General features: G+C 46.2%; 1 protein-coding gene across 1 annotated transcript in view; it reads right to left on the bottom strand.

Moving 5' to 3' along the window:
- The window catches only part of COL22A1 (collagen type XXII alpha 1 chain), a 263941-nt gene that overhangs the window by 122423 nt on the left and 122274 nt on the right, over window positions 1-19244 (bottom strand). Inside the window, exons 14-15 of the mRNA XM_074984490.1 lie at window positions 9793-9846; window positions 7409-7453 (exon numbers count right to left, since the gene is read on the bottom strand). Coding sequence (XP_074840591.1) covers window positions 7409-7453; window positions 9793-9846 — 99 coding nt within the window. The remainder of the gene's footprint in view (window positions 1-7408; window positions 7454-9792; window positions 9847-19244) is intronic.

Raw genomic sequence — 19244 nt, 5'->3', positions numbered from 1 at the left:
CGCTCCCTGACAGTCAGGGGAATGGGAAGAGGAGCAAACAGCCTCCTGGTACACACAGTTGCTGCCCTTTCAAAATGGCACCTTACTAAAATCGTATTTTTAGTGAAACAACCATTCCCTTCTTAGTTTTTTGCCCAGCTCTAAATGTGCCTGCAGCTGCCTCTCAGTAGAGGGCACTCAGACACAGATAAAACTCCCCAGGCAGACAGTGAAAAGCTCTCACCAAACTCCCAGAACTGGCTGGCACCCTGCCTCTCTAATGGACTGACAAATCCTTACCTCAGCTCTAGATTGAAGAGACGGGCCTTAACTGCTTCAGTGCTGTCTTAACATAAGAATGCTTAACATAAGAATGGCTAGGGCACACCAGACCAAAGGCCCATCTAGCCTAGGGACACCATCCCTGCCCATCGTGGCTGACATCTCTTGATGGACTAGTTCTCTGTGAATGTATGTAGTTCTTTCTTGAAATGTACACACACACACCTTTCTTAGAGCTGGAAGGAACCTCAAGAGGTCATTAGGTCCAGTCCCCCACCCTCTCCCAAACACCCTCCCTGATAGATTTTTTTTTCTCTTCCCCTCAGTCCCTGACAGCTCTCTGAAATGTATGAGCCTTTGCTGGAGTGGGCAGTGAAAGCCCAGACCAGCAAATCTGCCATTGAAATCCCCTGCACCTGTCCACAGAACGAACCAGCGCAGCCCAGTCCAGTGGCTAACATTCTGTTTTTTAAAAAGGTGTGCATCTGCAATGCTTACTCGGAGACAATGAGATGAGCAAGTTGATGCTGGTTTTCTCAGAATTCTCCTAGATTTTGTCAGCTTTAAACAAGATTATATGCTTTCAGACCATTCCTGCACTCGGCGGCTCTGGTGGAGGAGGTGGCAGCTCCTCTGGGCAGCACCAGTGGTAAGTCCTTTAACTTACCTTGAGTGGGTGCAGGGAGCAGCAGGCTGGGGAGGTGGGTTCGGGGACTGGGCCAGGGTGGGTGCTGGGAGTGGGCCAGGCTAGGCTGAGGAGTGTGGGGGTAGATGTGGGCTGGGAGGGGTGTTGGGAGTGGAATGGACCTGCAGGTGCAGGGGAAGCTACTGACCAGGAGGGTGTTGGGAGTGGGCCAGGCCAGGGGTGCAGGCAGGGCTGAGGGCTGTAGAGGGGAACTCAGTGACAGGGGAATGGGTGGTAGCAGGGGGGGTCAAGGTAGCCCATGCTGTGGGATCAGGCCGGATGGGGAGCCAGATCGGGCTGTGGAGATTGGGAATAAAGGGAGGCGGTTGGGTGGGGGGGAGGGAATTGGCAATCGGATGAGCTGAGAGAGGTGCGGGGGACTGGCTGGGCCCAAGGGCGTGGCAGGGAGCAGACTGGGGCCGAGCAGGCCAGTCTGTGGCACGGGGCCTGGAGAGTGGAGCTACATGCTGCCCAGCGCATGTCCAGGTGATGGATAAGAGGAGACCCCTCCTGAGAGGTTTGCTGCAAATTAAGTGTGCTTTGTCATGCAAATATGCAGCTGCGGACCAGCAGAGGCAACTTTACCAGGGTGAGAAGGGGTACTGGTTGGCATCCGTTGTCCCAGCTAAAAAATCACACAAGTGCCGGTGACAATGTTATGGCATGGCAAATGTAGCTAAATTAATTAATAAAGCTACTGCCCACTCATTCTGCGGGAGATGAAGGTCTGGGATACTTGGGTACCTGGATTATTTTGGATAATCCAAATGGTGTATGAACCATGATTTGGTCATTGACATCCAAGGAGCGTAACTTCTTACATCATCCCAAGGAAGACAACCCTGTCAGAAAATTCCCCACTGCCTTGTAGGTAAATTCAGGTGATCCAAAGACCATGGGAGAAAACCCAAACAGAAAATCTGTAGTGGAGACCTTAAGGTGGCTAGCAGAGAGGATTCATTAAACCTGCTTCCCGGCATCTCCTTGCAGTCACCTCAGTTCCAAAACGTACTGACTTCTGTCTTTCCTCTGGATTCAGCTGGGGTGACCGAGAGGGGAACGGTGCTGCTTGGGCAATACACTTGCTCCAAACACTAGCCCAGGCAATGCAGCATGTAATAGGGTGCCAAATGGAGGGGACACTCCATCCTTGCTGATAACATGGAAACAACACGGGAAGTGGCAGTTACAGGTTATAAGCCCTCCTCAATTGGTGCAAAGGAGGATGCCACACGTCACTTTCATTGGTGGGATGAGTCGTCACGCTCCACTGGTCAGCTACTGCCCACCTCAAGCTGGGCGGCCTCCAGTCAATAAGGTGCTGACCCACCACATCTACCTTCCTCATTGGGTGCATGGAGATAGACCAAACATTGAAAAGTAGATGTAAATGGTGTACCTACCATAAAACAAAATAATAAATCAACTCATCTCCTGCTCGGTAGCTGGAATGTGTGGACCTCATGCCTGAGACTTGAATCTGCCCATGACCTTACAAACATGGACTCAGTTTGTAAAACAGCAGTCATAGATCAACAGCCACACAAATGGAACGTCAACATCATTGCTCTCCAGGACACCAGGCTGGCAGATGCTGGGTCAGTGAAAGAAGCCAAGTACACTTTCTTCTGGAAGGCCTTGAGTTCAGAGGAACACCACCTCTATGGAGTTGGATTTGTTGTTTGGAACAATCTGCTGAAATCTATCAATACACCCCCAGCTGAGTTGGAATGCATTATATCCTTGAAGCTCTGCACCAAGTCAGGATATGTCAACATCATCAGTGCTTATGCACCCAGGTTGGTGTCACCAGTTGGCGCACCAACTCCTTTTCAACTGGTGAACAACCGTACATCCTTGGCGACTTCAATGAAAGAGTTGGATGCAACCATCAGTCCTGGCCCATCTGCCTCAGTCATCACGGTATTGGGAAAATGAATGAAAATGCTCAAAGGCACCTCGAATTCAGCTCTCAGAATCAGCTCTGCATCACTAATACTTTCTTTAACTTGAAAGAGTGTCACAAGGTTTCATGGCACCACCCCAGATCTGGTCAATGGCATCAACTTGACTTTGTACTGGTAAGCAGGGAACATCCCAACACCGTCAAATTTACACGCACATACCACAGCACAGATTGTGGCACTGGTCACTCCTTGATCATCAGCAGAGTGAAAATTGTCCCAAAGAAACTTTATATGACAAAGGAATACAGTAAGCCAAAGATTAATACCCTCATTACCTGAGATGCACTGAAATGCTCTGTCTTCACAGATGATCTCACTTGCAAAATAGAACACAAACTGGACCAACAAACCATTGATGAAACATGGTCTATGCTGAGAGATGCAATATATGATTGTGCCAAATCTGCCTTTGGAACACGTAAATTCTCCAACAAAGACTGGATTGATGAAAATGCTGACATTCTTAGGCCTCTTTTCGAAGAAAAATGCAAGGCATATCGGAATAACAAAGAACCCATCTCAAAGCACAAGACATCAACTTCGACATGCAAGATCTGTTCTTCAGAGAGAATCCAGGTGGTGTGTGAACAAATATTGGACCTATCTATGTTCTAATATTCATAAGACATCTGATTTGGGTGACCTGAAAACTATGTATGATGGATTGAAAAAAGCAGTCGGACCAAACATTACCAAAGTCACCTCACTGAAGCATTTAAATAGGTGATCGCAGACAAAAATCTGCAGATGTCCAGATGGATGGAACACTGTTCAAGTCTTTATTCCCACAAGCATACAATACAACCTGAACTTGACAACCTCATCCCAACTCTTCCAGAAATGTCTGAGCTAGATGCAGAGCCTACAGAGGAGGAACTTTCTCAAGCTCTTGATGCTTTCTCCTATGGAAAAGCACCAGGAAACAACAGAATCCCTGCTGAAGTTCTGAAGGCAAACAGGGCTGTGCTCTTCCCCTTCCTCTATGATTTACTCTTAAAATGTTGGCGAGCAGGTGATATCCCACATGACATAAAGGATGCAAACATCATTATGCTCTATAAAAACAAAGGCGACAAGGGTGACTGCAACAATTACAGAGGCATCTTGTTACTGAGCATCACAGGCAAAGCATTTGCCCACGTCATTTTCAAACACCTGCAAAAACCTCACAGATCAAGTCTATCCAGAAATACAATGTTTCTTCAGGGCTGGTAGGTCAACAATGGACATGATTTTCTCACTTGAACAACTACAGGAAAAATGCAAGAACAGGAAAGATGTTATGCATAGTATTTGTGGACTTAACAAAGACATTTGACACAGTTAATATACCAGGACTATGCAGAGTATTAATCAAGATTGGCTGCCCACTGACCCTACTCAAACTCGTAACATCCTTTCATGGAAAACATGAAAGCAACTACAATATGATGGATCTATGTCAGAACCATTTGCAATGAACAGCTGAGTTAAACAAGGATGTGTTCTTGCCTGAACCCTCTTCGGCATATTCTTCTCAGTTGTACTAAATTGCATATTTCAGAACTCACGCAGCAATGTATTTTTCCACACAAGATTAGATGGCTCTCTCTACAACCTGGCAAGACTCAAGGCCAAAACTAAGGTCAAGAAAGTCCTCATTAGGGAACTCCTCTTCACAGATGTCGCAGCTCTTGTCGCTCGCAATGAAGACACGCTATAGTCATTGATAAATTCTCTGTCCAGAGCCTGCAAGTTGTTTTCCCTTGACATAAGCATGAAGAAACCTGTTGTGTTCACTCAAGTTTTACCTCAGTGACCCAATGTCATTCTAGATAACAGCCTATTAGATGCGGTTCACCAATTCTGTTACCTTGGATCCACTGACACCACAAACCTATCCACGGACAAAGAACTGAACATAAGAATCAGGAGGGCAGCTATTATTTTTGGCAAACTTACGAAATGTGCATGGAACAATCCTAATCTGACAGTGACATCAAAGATACTATTCTACCAGGCATGTGTATTGAGTATCCTGCTATTTGGTTCTGAGGAATGGACCACCTACTTGAACTAGGAGAAAAAGTTGAACAGCTTCCGTCTTCACTGCCTCCGCAGAATTATGAATATCAACTGGCAAGGTAAAGCTTCAAGTGCAGATGTCCAATCAAGAGCTGGCATACTCAGCCTCATAGCAATCCTTAACCGCACAAGACTAACTGGCTTGGTCATGTGAGAAGAATGGGTCATGAACGTCTTCCCAAAGAAATCCTCTTTGATTAACTGTCATGCGGGTTGAGAATAAGAGGAAGACCAAAGCTAAGATTCAAGGATACATGAAAAAACACCATGAAAAAACTCAACATCAATCCAAAATTCTGTGAATTTTCATAATCAGATTGAAATACTTGGCAATGATTGCTACGACAGGCACATTATCCTTTGACAGTATGGCTGTGTCTACACGTGCCCCAAACTTCGAAATGGCCATGCAAATGGCCATTTCAAAGTTTACTAATGAAGCGCTGAAATGCATATTCAGAGCTTCATTAGCATGCGGGCGGCAGCCGCGCTTCGAAATTGATGCTCCTTGCCGCCGCGCGGCGCGTCCAGACGGGGCTCCTTTTCAAAAGGACGCCGCCTACTTCGAAGTCCCCTTATTCCAATGAGTTCATGGGAATAAGGGGACTTCGAAGTAGGCGGCATCCTTTCGAAAAGGAGCCCCATCTGGACGCGCCGTGCGGCGGCAAGGAGCATCAATTTCGAAGCGCGGCTGCCGCCCGCATGCTAATGAAGCGCTGAATATGCATTTCAGCGCTTCATTAGTAAACTTCGAAATGGCCATTTGCATGGCCATTTCGAAGTTTGGGGCACGTGTAGACACAGCCTATATGTGCAAGCCATGCAAAAGAATTTCATCCTAGAAGAAAAAACTCTCAGACTCAAGACTTCAGAAATAAACTGACGTGGTTATTGCAGTCGAACATGCAAATCCAATATCGGACCAACAAGCCATGAGAAAAACTGCAAACTCAAACACCACCCGTAGATCCTCACCTCCATTGCTAACCACTGTCTCTTGAGATGAAAAGGGGCCATAGAGCTGTCTGATGTCACCAGGACACATGGGGCAAATCACAGCACGTGCTCACCCTTTTTGAACAGTTATGCTACCCCAATACAGAGGGTGGTCTGTGGATGGGCTTGGGAGACATGCCATACCGAGCTGTCATCCAGGCTACCCCAGCTACTTGGCCCCTCATGCATAAAATGGAGATTATAATGTTAATTGGCCAGGGCACCTCCGTGCCCCATCAATTCCTAGCTGCCGCACTGAGCACTGACAGCCGTTTATAGATTGCAGCAATCAGAGACTTCTTTCCATTACACCAGGGAAGTGACCTGCCACCCACCCTGGATAATGAGAGCTCAAAGCCACCCTTGCAACCCAACCTCATGAGCTGTATTGCATGTACCTCAGAGGCAGCAAAGGACTGTGAATGCAACATTTCTTTTCAGTGGCAGCAAGTAACAAAGACCTGCATGGTGAATTAGATGACTCATGAAGTGCCTAAGACCTTTGGCCAGTCATCTCATCACCATCAGACGCAGCTGAGTGCCCTGAATCAAGGCCCACTGATGTGGGGGGAAGGAAGAGGGGCAGTTACCTCAGGCTCCAGCACTTCCAAAGGGGCCCAGAGCTCCAGCTGCTGCTGCAAGCAATGGTAGCAGCTGGAGCTTTGGGCCCCCTCACAACCCTGTGGCTCTGAGAGCTGAGGGAGCACTCCAGTATGGGTGGTGCTAAGGGCTGACTGACCTAGATCCTGCCTCTTCCACCCTTGGCCACACCCCTTCCAGGGACATGGAGTAGGGCACCCCTCCCACTTTGCCCCAGGGCCTGTGGTGGTTGCGGGCTTTGCTTCTTGCACCCTACCTAAAACAGAAGGAAATTCACCAACACAAAAGGCATGAAGCAAAGCCCTTGAAAGCTGTGCCCCTTCTTTGGAACCCTGGATTGGGATAGCAGCAGCTTCACACGCACACAGGAAATCCTGACTCCTTCTCTGGTGTAGCAAAGCCAGCAACCCATGTGTTTATAGTGATCAGACAAAATAAGGGATATAAGAAGCTGGGTGGTTCAGGGAGCAGGTAATCAGATGGGAATCCCTTACTGTTACCAGATTCAGCTCTGCTCAGCAGCATGCAAAGGTCATTACCACCTATTAGACAGGTAGTACCCCATGTGAATAAATCATAGGCACCACCATGGGTGCTGGGACTTCAAGTGGCATTTTTAGTAGAGAGGCCAGTGGGGTGGGATTCAAACTGCTATTTCACCCCAAGAAGAGGTCATTCCAGCTCACACCTGCAGGGATGGGTTATAAACCCCAGCCTCTAGGGAACCAGCCCGGTACCCTTCCGCAATGGTGCATCCATTTACAAACCGAAAGACAAAGAGGGAAAACAACCCAGCACTTTCCTAGGCAGTGACCCTGACATGTTCAAGTGATACCTTGTCTCCTCGAGTTCCCTTTTCTCCTCTTTCTCCCTGCAGACCCTAAAAAATGAAAAGAAAAGAGTAATTATAAATCTTCATCCAACATGGTCCATTATCCTCCTCCTTAGAGAAGGAGACAGATGAGTCACTAATGCTCTAGCAGTGAAGGAGAACATTCCTGCAAGACCTGCCCTGTAAACAAGCGAGGAGATTAGGATCAAGAAACTGTGGATAAGGAGAAGGTAGAGTGTATAGTAGCAGGTATTACAGAGCATTGACCACTGCTGAATAATCTCCACCCTATCAGGGCAAACTCAGCAGACACAATGCACTTGAGTTCTCCTTGATGTTCACATTCAAAGCTAATCATAGAATCCAGCAGCTGGATCCATGTCTGCTCATCAGCTTAACAGCAGGGGTAAGAATTCTTATAACTGTCAGACCTCATCTTTAGAGTCCCAGGGCACACTCACTAAGTTGGGAAATGTCCTCTCCAAATGCCTTTTATTCAGGAGGTCCAGGGCACCTCTAAAGTACTCTACCTGGAGTTACAAGTACAGCCCTGGAGTTATACCAGATGTGAGGTCAACAAAAGCCATTTGGGTCTTAAGAATTACTGGATCAGAGAGAGACATCCCTCAATGTCTCTTGATCAATGCCAAGAGATTTAAAACAATCCATAATCTACGTCCAACACCACCGGTCACCTAATTTTGTGCATGAGTGGAAACAGTGCCTCTTTTCCCCATATGATGCCCTAAGGCATGCGGATTCATATAGCTCTTTTAATTCTATCTTAGCTTACAGCAGATGCTATTAGGTGGGTTCCCTTAGAGATATAAATGGGAGGATCACAAATGAACTCTTCAGCATCCAGTTATGGAAAGCAGAGTCCAACCCAGCCACTTCTATATAACTCCACTCTGGAGCTCTAGTACCATGGGGCATCTCAGGCATCAGAGCATATGAGCATAGCCCCTTCCACACCAAGCATGAACATCCAATGCTAGCTTGATGATCATCATGAATGGGGTCATTACAAACAGATTAGGAGCAATGCAGCTAGTGTAGCACTGAAGAGTTCTTCTTCTTGCATAAAATGAAGCAGGAGGAAAAGGTTCTCCTGAATTTCCTCAAATTGTCAGTTTGTTGGGATCTGCCCAGGAGCTGTTGTGCCTGATCTGCAACTCAATAGCAGCCTTCAACTACCTGAAGGGTGGTTCCAAAGAGAGAGAGGCTGTTCTCAGTGGTGACAGATGACAGAACGAGGAGCAGTGGTTTCAAGTTGCAGAGGGAGAGAAATAGGTTGTACATTTGGAATATTTTTTTTTTCACTCAGAGGGTGGTGAAACACTGGATGAGTTACCTAGGAAGGCGGTGGAATCTCCATCCCTAGAGGTTTTAAGTCCCGGCTTGGCAAAGCCTTGGTTGGGATGATTGATTTGGTATTGGTCCTGCTTTAAGCAGAGGGTTGGACTTGACGAGCTCTTCATGTCTCTTCCAACCCTATGATTCTATGAGCAGACAATTTGGGCAGCTGCCCCTTTCCTTTCCAGACAGTCAGGTAGTATCAATATACTGATACACATCCATGTGTATGCAAACCACAAGATTCATTTCTTACATGCTCTGATTTTAGACCCAGGAGGCTTATAGGCTTGACAGTTGCCAGCTTAACATTACACACCCGAGGCAGGAAAGAAAACGCACAAACTTCCCAAAAACCGAGTCCTCTATCTGGAAAGTTATAAAGGAACAATCCAACCTGTACAGTGAGACTCTGAATGCACTAGTAAGTCTGGCATTCTATTTAAATGCACTGTTGCACACATGGTCAAGTCAGTTCACCCCACAGTACACTAAGATGAGCATGTATAGTGAACACGGAACTGCTAAGGTGAATCCAGGAGATCAGGCTGGGAACTTGTCCCAGTTTTCTGGGTCTTGACATAAATTCCACAGGGTAATCCTGTGTTCTGTGAGTCTAATATGCTGGGCCCTCATGGAATCCGAAAGAGCTTACTCAAAATACTGTCCTGTCATGAGGTCACATTGGATTGTGTTGTGATCCAGTTATGAAGAAATGTAATAAATGCTGCATCATAAGATGTCAGCACAACAAAATAACATTGCAGTGTGAACATAGCTACGTTGTGGCACACAAGTGAGCTCAAATAACTCATCTAAAATCATAGGTTTCCTAGTAATTCCTAAAGACCATTCTCTGGATTCCTGATACTGTTCTTACATAACTCACGCACAAGTCAGAAGTCATTCCGCAAGAGTCATGGAAGTTTCAATGTGAGGATGTAGCAGTTGTACAAAACACATGGAAAATATGGGGGAAGGTTTCCTGATTTATTTAGCTAATCCCATGTAACCAGAAAAGCATGACTTACAGGAGCTCCAACATAGCCTTTAATTCCTGGTGGACCTCGTTGTCCCTCAGATCCCTAGGGAAGAAATAAAACATTGAAAAAGATGAGAATAATTTGAAAGAGAAAGCAATAAATAACACAATCAAGAATTAAACAGGCACTTCCTGTGAGACGTTGATTAGATGCCTCTGGGTACCAATACTAAATACTTTGAGTGCTGTTGCATCTCCCATCTCTGCACACACAATCAAGCTCAAACCTTTCCCAGTATTCAGACACTAGCACTGTTGTCACACCAAACTCCTCCCCATTTTACTACTTTGTTTTCAGGCTTGTCCGTTAAAGGCAAACAGGCACATGTGGATTTCTCCATAAGCAATTTCAGGGTTGCTGCTAATTGGGCCAGTTACATTCATTTGCCATTTCCCACCTCTTGGGTAGGTAAGGTGGAGTTATTCTGAAAACCCCAACTATACATACTATATGATGGGGGCTAATTTAGCTACAACTCATCGAGAAAGAGATCTTAGAGTTATTGCGGCTGGTTCTCTGAAGACATCCATGCAGTGTGCAGCAGCAGTCAAAAAAGCAAACAGGATGTTAGCAACTGTTAAAAAAGTGATAGAGAATACGATGGAGAATATCTTATTGCCTTTATGTAAAACCACGGTACGCCCACTTCTTGAATACTGCACACAGATGTGGTCACTACATCTCAAAAAAGATATATTGGCATTAGAAAAGGGTCAGAAAAGGGCAACTAAAATGATTAGGGTTGGAATGGGTCCCATACAAAGAGAGATTAAAGAGTCTGGGACTTTTCATCTTAGAAAAGAGTAGACTAAGGGGGTAGAAGTATATAAAATTATGAGTGGTGTGGAGAAAGTAAACAAGGAAAAAATATTTATTTGTTACCATAATATAAGAACTAAGGAACACCAAGTGAAATTAATGGCTGCAGGTTTAAAACAAATACAAGGAAATTCTTCTTCATACTGTGCACAGTCAAAATGTGAAACTCCTTGCCAGAGGAGGCTGTGAAGGCTAGGACTATAACAGGGTTTTAAAAAGAGCTAGATAAATTAATGGAGGTTAGGTCCATTAATGGCCATTAGACAGGATGGGTAAGGAATGGTGTCCCAAGCCTCTGTTTGTCAGCAGCTGGAGATGGATGGCAGAAGAGAGATCATTACCTATTTGGTTCACTCCTCTGGGGCATCTGGTACTGGCCACTGTCAGCAGACAGGATACTGGGCTAGATGGAACTTTGGTCTGACCCAGTAATGGCCATTCTTATGTTCTTATTTAATAAGGCACAAGCCAATAAAGGCAACATGGCAGACAACAGAAGCCAAGCCCCAGAGGTTAGAGAAACACATACAGTGCAAGCAAGCTCATAGCATCCCCCTGTGTTCTTATTCTGAGCTGGAGAGTGACAGATGGGATTTGAACTTATCTCTCTCTCTTTACAAATTCCAACTCATAGTTCATAAATGAACGACCAGGTTCTGGGGCATACTTATGTCATGGAGGATACAATGGAGCCACTTACAACTCTGCACCAAGCCTTTCAGTACCACCTCCAGACAGGGTTGGCCAATGCAACACGATACCATGATGTCTCCATAACACACCGGGCTACAAGTGGGACAGAGAAGGAGATGCTGTGCTTTGCTGGGGGTGTGCGGTGCAGGGGGTGAGGGAGAATCCCTTCACCAGACTGACACAAAGCAGACACCCAGGTCAGTGAATGTGGCACCAAGTGTTTTGAGATTGCACTGTTGTGCAGAGTGATTTAGTTTTCCCCACTTACGTTAACACCAGTTTTGGATTTCCCTGTCTCATAAGGTTTCAGCTTCTAAAGGAACAGATTTTCATGTTCAGCTTATGCTGACTATCGCCAGCCCTGATATTTCCAGCAATTTGAAACCCTTCAAAATGAGGGTTAGTTCAGGAATACCCTGTTCCTATAATAAGCCTATGGAGGTGCAAAGTGGGGCTTGTGAGGATTTTATTCTCTTGGTTAGGTTGCCTCTGTTTCCTATTGTACTGTAGCAACCTGAAGAGGGCACCTCAGTTTCCATCACCACAGCATCAATGCATAGTGGTGATGGGAACTTCGGCGTGATGACTTCTCACACTTAGGCAATGACCCTCCTTGCTCTTTGTAACCTAGACAACCAGGCGACACCTTTCTTCCCCTGGAGGCAGGGCAAAGGAGGGAGGAGGGGCCTGGCTGGTTTGAATTGGAACTGAGCAGCTGACAGGGAGAGTCTAGTCTGCCTGGAGAAGGAGGTAGGAGGGACAAAGCTCTGGCTCAGGGACCCCATCTGAGCCCCCTCTACCCAAGAGGGATTGTACTGACTGCTTCTGGTTTCTGGGCTGTCAAGTCTGTTTGACATTGTGTCCCTGTCTACTAATAAACCTTCTGTTCTCCCTGCTGAGCAAGAGTCACATTTGACTGCGCAAGGGGTACCGGGCCTGATGATCCCCACTACTCTGCAACACAGGGTGTGCCCATGTAGAGGCTGTGAAGGAGGGGGAACAAGGTGTTTATTGTTGGTGCCTAGACACAAATGCAAATGACCAGGTACTTGGCAGTGTTGCAGGCTTTGCTTGCACCATCGTGTGAACCATGCAACTTGCAGCATCATTCAGCAAGACCTACTGTGCATGGCTCTGGCAGGGACATTACACAGAAGGACTCTGCTCCTCACGTACCCGTCAGCATTTTGTGGAGTGAGGCTATGGCAATTTTCTCACTAAAGGTTGAACCTCTCTTGTCCAGAACCCTCAGAACCTGACCAGTGTCAAAAGAGAGCGTTTGCCATACCAAAGGAAGTTAATGGCTACGTCTACACGTGCACCCAACTTCGAAATAGCTTATTTCGATGTTGCGACATCGAAATAGGCTATTTCGATGAATAACGTCTACACGTCCTCCAGGGCTGGCAACGTCGATGTTCAACTTCGACGTTGCTCAGCCCAACATCGAAATAGGCACAGCGAGGGAACGTCTACACGCCAAAGTAGCACACATCGAAATAAGGGAGCCAGGCACAGCTGCAGACAGGGTCACGGGGCGGACTCAACAGCAAGTCGCTCCCTTAAAGGGCCCCTCCCAGACACACTTTCATTAAACAGTGCAAGATACACAGAGCCAACAACTAGTTGCAGACCCTGTATATGCAGCACGGACCCCCAGCTGCAGCAGCAGCAGCCAGAAGCCCTGGGCTAAGGGCTGCTGCCCACGGTGACCACAGAGCCCCGCAAGGGCTGGAGAGAGAGTATCTCTCAACCCCCCAGCTGATGGCCGCCATGGAGGACCCCGCTATTTCGATGTTGCGGGACGCGGATCGTCTACACGTCCCTACTTCGATGTTGAACGTCGAAGTAGGGCGCTATTCCCATCCCCTCATGGGGTTAGTGACTTCGACGTCTCGCCGCCTAACGTCGATTTCAACTTCGAAATAGCGCCCGACGCGTGTAGACGTGACGGGCGCTATTTCGAAGTTAGTGCAGCTACTTCGAAGTAGCGTGCACGTGTAGACGCAGCTAATAACATTTAGCAGCATTGCCAACACTACCACTGCATACTGGGCTCTTAGAAGACAATTAGGGGTGAATTAGAGCTAAATAACAACACAGAACACTGAGAGCCTGGACTGGTGGCTCTAAACAAACTTTCCGGGACTGTGGGAAAGTTGGCCACACCCAGGAGGAAGTGGTCATCCAGCTAACTAAAATCATGCTGGATTACACATGTTGCCAGAAGAGAATGCGCCGGACTAGAAAGCTTCAATCTGTATATTTTAAAAAGCCAAAATCACCCAATGAAACTATGGCGTAGACAACTCACACAAAGAGTTTATTAGCACAGTCATACTGTGTTGGGACCTGTGCTCCCTCTTATTGTTCCTACCCATGTGTAGATTTTTTTCCATTCACATGCAGAATAATTTTATGTGCACCTCAGCATGCGTGAATGTGCACCACCAGCAGAAATGAAAAACCCACCTGTGAATACTGTGCTAAACATCTGGGTAGCATTTGAATATCTCCTGCGTGCCCTCCCCCACATGCACACAGGCTTTAAGGAACACTGGTTGAAAACGGCTAACCACAGGGGCAACCTATGGGTACAAACTTGTCACCAGGTATTTAATAGATTCAGGCATACTCTGATGAGTCCTCATGCAGATGCTTCCTCCCCTCACAGAGGGACCTCATGAAAACAACAGCTGCCTTCTCTCTGCTTTGTCTTCCCTAGTCAAGGGGCCTCTTTCCCACTCTTCTGTAAATGTTTCTTTCCATCCTCAAACCACCACAGAATCTGATACAAGGCTAAGGAGGGCTTTGGGGTGTCGGGGAGTCTGACAGTCCCTGTTTTAACTATATCTAGCTCTAGTCAGCAAAATCGGACCCTCTTTCTGGTGAACACTAAGTTTACCCACAAAATGTGATTAGAGAGAACTCTTGTAACATTGAAGGAGTTGAGCTAGGGACAGAAATGTCCCCAGGAGATCTCACTGAAATGTGCAAACACTTAATCTTATTTAATTTTTAATGAATAAGGTGTTCTTATTAGATTTCTATTGACATTCTTAACTATTCTCTCTAACGATGATATTCTGAGGGGATTTCATTATTGTCATTCTCAGTTATCCTTGGGATATTAAGTCCCTTGGGGATGAAATAGTATTACACAATCCCTCATTCTCACAGGCCTTGGGTGACAGTCCCGTCCTCTCCTACAGACAGCTACCCAACCTCAAGACAATATTTATCTGCAGCTACAAACCCTACCACAGAAACACTAACCCAGGGATCTAGCCCGGCAACAAACCCCATTGCCAGCTCTGTCCACATATCTATAACAAGTGATACTATATCAGGACTTAACCACACCATCGGGGGGGCTCATACACCTGCACATCCATGTGCCAGCAATACCCCTCTGTCATGTACATTGGACAAATCAGTCTCTGCACCAAAGGATGAATGGACACAAATCTGACATCAGGAATTGGAATACACATAAACCTGGAGGGGAACAGTTTAACCTCCCTGGACATTCAATAATGGATTTAAAAGTAGCCATTCTTCTACAAATGAATTGCACCACAAGATTACAGAAGGAGATATCTGAATTGGAATTCATAACAAATTTGTCACATTTAACCTGAGCCTGAACACAGATCTTAACTATCTGATGCACTACAGTGACAATTTCCCCACCTTTGATATTTGCAGGAATGGGACACATCCTACTTAATTTGCTTCATTAATTGGTCCTACTACTAACAGGTAACTTTTTTTTCTTCTCCCCGAACCCTGCTATGTAAACCCTGGATTATATTTTTCTTCTTCAATTATCTGAGGAAGTGGCTTTTACCCATGAAAGCTCCTGACCCAATAACTGTGATAATCTCTGATGTGCTCCACACCTGCTTGTTATTTGTGAAGTTATAAACTAACAGAGCTAACCCTCTGAAACTATTACCATAAGACTGCAGTGCCATCAGGCGAGTTCTTGTAAATTTCAGTATACAGTTACTGAAGCCTGCAACAATTGTTCACTATATCCTTAAAAGAAAAAAAAAATGTTTAAGATTGATCTTAAGGCAAGAAACTGGAAAATCCCTCAGCCAAGTACCTTAGCAGCTCATTGAGTTTCATGAAATGTAGATCTAGTGTCTGAATTGTTGTCTGTGAGCTTTGACTTTCTAACCAGGGATAAATGAAGACTGATTGAACATGGGAACAACTTGTGACTCCACTGATCAGTGAAACTGTAAGTTAGCCCTCTTCAGAGGGCTGCTAAATAAAGATAAGTGATCTGTCCAAAAACAATCATTGCAGTAGTAATAGGAGGTGTGACCTCTATAATTACTAATGTTCTCCGCTGTACAATCCCAGTGATCACCTCTACACTTATATATAAATGTAGCAAGTAGATGATTTGGGTTTTTATAAACCCTAAGCAATTTATATTTTAATGCACAGTAGGCAAAAATGGGATTGCTTTCTGAAAACAGCAGACCCAAACAACAGCTAAGGATGGCACACCACAGATGGCGTGCCCTTTAAAATAAATACAAGTACCTGTTAAAGGAGATGATCATTTTATATTTAACAGAGAAGCAGAGAGAACCAAGTGGCAGAGTTCACTTCTCTTGGAATTACTTTGCCAAGTTGTATTTAAGCTATGTGTGGTAAATGCCCAGGACAGCCACTACATAAACCCCTATGCTTCCCAGCCCATAGTGGTATAGGCATTTCCATCCATTGAACAAAGAGACATATTCACACTGCTTTATTGGTATCATCATTTGTGTTGTAGTAACCCCTAAAGGATCCCCTTGAGACCAGGAGCCCATTGTACTGACCACTAAACATAAACAGAGTAAGAGGCAGACCCTTCAATCTAAATAAACAACATGGAGGATGAAGAAAGTGGGAGACAGAAAAGCAGAGTTGTCACCCCCCTTTTTACAGATTGGGAGCTGAGGCAAGGAAAGAACATATGTCCAAAAAAATGGCCAACCTAGATCAGACCGAGGGGCCATCCAGCCCAGTATCCTGGCCTCCCTAAAGGCCAATGCCAGGTGTTTCAGAGGGAATGAATAGAATAGATAATTACCAAGTGATCCATCCCATCACCAATCATCCCTCCAATCTTTTCCATCCATGTGCAGATTTTTTCCATACATGGACAGAATAAAAATTTACGTGCACCAAGGCAAGTGTGAATGTGCACCACCAGGAGAAACAAAAAATCTAGTTGCGAGCACTCTGCTAATCAGCTGGAAAGCATTAGAATATCTCCTGAGTAGCCACACAGGTGTACAGATTACTGGGAACACCTATAACTTCTGGAAAACAAAGGTTAGGGACACTTCAGAGCATGGCTGTAATAGCTACTGATGGACGTATCCTCCACGAATGTTATCTATTTCATTTTTTAACTGTGCCCTTGCCTTAGCCTTCACAACATCCTCTGGCAAAGAGTTGAAAAGTTTGACTGTATGATGTGTGAAGAAATACTTCCTTTTGGTCATTTTCATCCTGCTATCTATTGCTATCGTTGGTGCCCCCTTCTTCTTGTGTAATGAGAAGGAATAAATGACACTTCCTTATTTACTTCCTCCAAGCCAATCATGATTTTATAGACATCTCTCACATCCCCTCTTATTCTTCACTTTTCCCAAGATGAATTTTTATGAATCTCTCCTCACATGGAAGATATTCCATATCCCAATCGTTTGTGTTGCCCTTCTCTGTACCTTTTCCAATTTCAACGTATTTCTTACGTTTGAGAGGGAGATACTTTAAAGAGAAATATCTGAGGGGTTGTATCTTCAAAAAACCAAGAAGTCCTGTGGCACCTTTTAGACTAACAGATATTTTGGAGCATAAGCTTTCGTATGCAAAGACCAACGGGTCTTTGCCCACAAAAGTGTATGCTCCAAAATATTTGTTAGTCTATAAGGTGCCACAGGACTTCTTGTTGTTTTAAATAGAAAGCAATTTGTCCACAGTCAGTCAAGAAGTTATGAACAGATCCAAAATCTTCCAAGTTCCACTTCACTGCACTTGTGGATTTCACCAAGGTTGGCATAATCTAATGTCATCAGAGACTTGCCTACTTCAAGGGAACACACAGAGGGAGACAACAATCAGGGAATAAAGCAAGAGAAGGTCTACCGAGTGCATATAAGGTTGTCGAAGCACAAAAGCATGCTAGTGGGAAGAACAGAGCAGCAGGAAAATTCTGGAACCATAACCAGAAATGGACTGAAACCATCTTCTACTAGGTGCTGTTTCCTGAACTGCTCCAGAGTCATTCTACAGCTGCTGTTTTGTCACATTTCTTCTCCTCTGTCTCTTGAGGCATTGGACACACACAGGCTGTCCCAGGGACTACCACCACTTGGAATGGGAGTTGTTCTGAGTCCTGGACAGCTTCTGTAACTCTCCTCTGGCCTTCGCTCTGGCCCTATAGCCACGTCTACACTAGCTTCTATTTCTAAAATTCCAGGCCCTCTTTCAAAAGAGAGCACGGCACATCTATACACGCCACACCCTCTTTCAAAAAGGATATTGAAGCATTCAAAATTGCTTTTCCAAACTAGAAATAGGAAAAGCCCACCCTTTCAAAAGCAGATGTGGGTAGATGTTCCATGACCTGCTGTTTCGAAAGAGCAGGGTTCACTATGGCACTGATCAGCTGGGAGGCTGAGACATGCTACCAGCACCTGCAGGGCTCTATTGTCTGTGCACGCAGCAGCGCTTAAAGCTGCATGGACCCAGAAACCCCACTGCAGGAAGTTGAGAGTGTGCAGACAGCAGCCTCCATATGTGCTGCCCCTGCACACCCCAGTGAGACCCTGAGCAGCTCCCTGAATGTGATGGCCAGCACCCAGGCAGGTCAGGAGTTCCAGGGCCCCTCCTCTAAGCATGCTCAGGGCTTGCAAGGTCTACGCGGGGGAGGGGGAAGCAAGCTCCCTCCTGGATGGAACATGAGCTCCAGGACCTGCTGGGCCTATGGCAGGATGAAGAGGCCACGCGTGAGACGGGCACAAAGTGGCAGAATGCAGCTGCTTTTGCCCAGATGGCAAAGGGCCTGAGTACCCGTGGCTCCTCTGCCTGCACTCCTGACCAAGTGCACAGTAAGGTCAAGGAGTTGCAGCAGGGATACGCCAAGGCTCGGGACTCGGCCGCTTTGTGGCTCTTTTACTGGGAGCTCCAGAGCTTCCTGGGCCCATGGGACAGCACCTCCCCACCCACTGCCCTTGATATATTGGCTGAGAAGCTCCAGTCCAGGGATGCTGATGAGCGATGACTGTCAGCCAGCACCACGGCACCAGGGCCAGAGCTGGAGCAAGCTGCAGCAGCAGAGTGGTCCAGCGAGGAGGGGTACTTCGTAATAGACCTCCCCTCCCACACCTCCAGCCATGCATCGACCAGCCATGCATCCCCCAACCTCAGTGGTGGACCATCAGGTACAAACCCAAGAGGACACACACCCCGGATCACAGGGCTGGGGCTCCTTGCTCACCAGAGGTCTCCCCACACCCCCAGCAGACTCTGGCTGGCCACAGACTAGCATTTTCTTCTGGGTGAATTTCTGGATACAGCTTTCCACCTTGTAGAACATTATCCACGCAAGGGACCAACTGGGACTCATCCCTCCACGACTGTATCCCTTTGCCACTCTCAGATTGTTCCCTAGAATACAGTTTCTAGAGCCATGTCTAGTCTATTGTTAAATAACTCATATAGGCCGTATCTACACGAGCCCCAAACTTCGAAATGGCCACGCAAATGGCCATTTTGAAGTTTACTAATGAAGCGTTGAAATGCATATTCAGCACTTCATTAGCATGCGGGCGGCCGCAGCACTTCGAAATTGACACGCCTCGCCTCCGCGCGTCTCGTCCCAACGGGGCTCCTTTTTGGAAGGACCCAGC

Source organism: Carettochelys insculpta, chromosome 2 (assembly GCF_033958435.1).
Source record: "Carettochelys insculpta isolate YL-2023 chromosome 2, ASM3395843v1, whole genome shotgun sequence".
Taxonomy (NCBI): Eukaryota; Metazoa; Chordata; order Testudines; family Carettochelyidae; genus Carettochelys; species Carettochelys insculpta.
Note: the sequence above shows the minus strand (reverse complement) of the source record. Positions and strands in the feature narration are given on the sequence as shown.